The sequence below is a fragment of the Penaeus monodon genome, chromosome 42 (assembly GCF_015228065.2).
Source record: "Penaeus monodon isolate SGIC_2016 chromosome 42, NSTDA_Pmon_1, whole genome shotgun sequence".
Classification (NCBI taxonomy): domain Eukaryota; kingdom Metazoa; phylum Arthropoda; class Malacostraca; order Decapoda; family Penaeidae; genus Penaeus; species Penaeus monodon.
In genome coordinates this window covers 6,073,220-6,074,525 of record NC_051427.1, presented here as the reverse complement: position 1 = coordinate 6,074,525, position 1,306 = coordinate 6,073,220, and the positions used below count along the sequence as shown (strand labels likewise).

Here is a 1,306-nt window from a genome sequence, read left to right as displayed (position 1 = left end):
AACAAAAAACAAGCAACTAGAGACAAACAAACAACAGCAAATATCCAAACAAACAGACAAGAGAAACAGCAATTACTAAACACAAAAACAAAGAACAGAAAGACAGAGAACAAACAAACAAACAACAAAGACCTAGCTAAACAAATAAACAACCAGAGACACCCACCCACCCAAACAAACAAACAAATAACAGAGATCCAAACAAACAAACAAACAACCAGAGAGACCCAAACAAACAACAGAGACACACCCAAACAAACAAACAAACAACAGAGACCCACCCACCCAAACAAACAAACAAACAACAGAGACTCACCCACCCATACAAACAAACAAACAACAGGTACCCACCCAAACAAACAAACAACAGAGACTCACCCACCCATACAAACAAACAAACAACAGGTACCCATCCAAACAAACAAATAAACAACAGAAACCCACCCACCCAAACAAACAAACAACAGAGACCCACCCACCCAAACAAACAAACAACAGAGACCCACCCACCCAAACAAACGAGACGGAACACGTCGCCAACATGATTTCTCAGCTGATAAACCAAAGGGAACCGACGGGCGTCTCAGGGCGTGGGGGCGAGGTTCTTGCCTTTGAATCCCGACGTCGAGGACAGGAGCTGAGTGGGAGGGTGGAGAAGTGAGTGCGGGAGGAGGTAGTGGAGGAGAGGTGGAGGTGTGGAGGTGGTGGAGGAGGAGGTGGAGTGGTGGAGGAGGAGGGGAGGTGGAGGTGGAGTGGAGTGAGGTGGGGGGAGGTGGAGGTGGAGGTGAGGTGGATGGGTGGAGGTGAGAGGTGGAGGTGGAGGGGATGGGGTGGAGGTGGAGGTGGAGGGGTGCAGGGGTGGGGAGGTGGAGGATGGAGGAAGAGGAGGTGGAGGTGGAGGAGAGGGAGTAGCAGGGGGAAGGGGGTTGGGAAAGAGGAGGATGATGGGGAGAAGGAGTGGGAGTGGGAAGTGAAAGAAAAGGAGGAAGAGGAGGTGGAGGAGAAGGATGGAGTGGGAGGGGGTAGGTGAAGAGAAAAGGAGAGAAGAGAGGTGAGGAGAAGGAAGGGGAGAGGATGGTTGTGAGAGAGAGAGATGATATATAATATATATAGAAGAAGAGATATGATAGAAGAGTATATATATAGAAAATATATATATATATATAGATAGAGAGAGAGAGAGAGAGAGAGAGAGGAGAGAAAGAGAGAGGGAGCAAAAGAGAAGAATAGAAGAGAGAAGAGGGAGGAGAAAGAGAGAGAAGAAGAGAGAAGAGAGAGAGAGAGAAAGAGAGAAGAAGAGAAGAGA

At 48.0% G+C, this 1,306-nt stretch overlaps 1 protein-coding gene across 1 annotated transcript in view; it reads left to right on the top strand.

Annotated features, from left to right (window-relative positions):
- Window positions 1-541: 541 nt before the first annotated feature.
- The window catches only part of LOC119599094 (glutamate receptor ionotropic, kainate 2-like), a gene marked incomplete at its 3' end in the record, with an annotated part of 49,396 nt that continues 48,631 nt past the window's right edge, over window positions 542-1,306 (top strand). Inside the window, 1 exon segment of the mRNA XM_037948852.1 lies at window positions 542-641. Within this exon segment, the coding sequence (XP_037804780.1) occupies window positions 542-641 (100 nt within the window).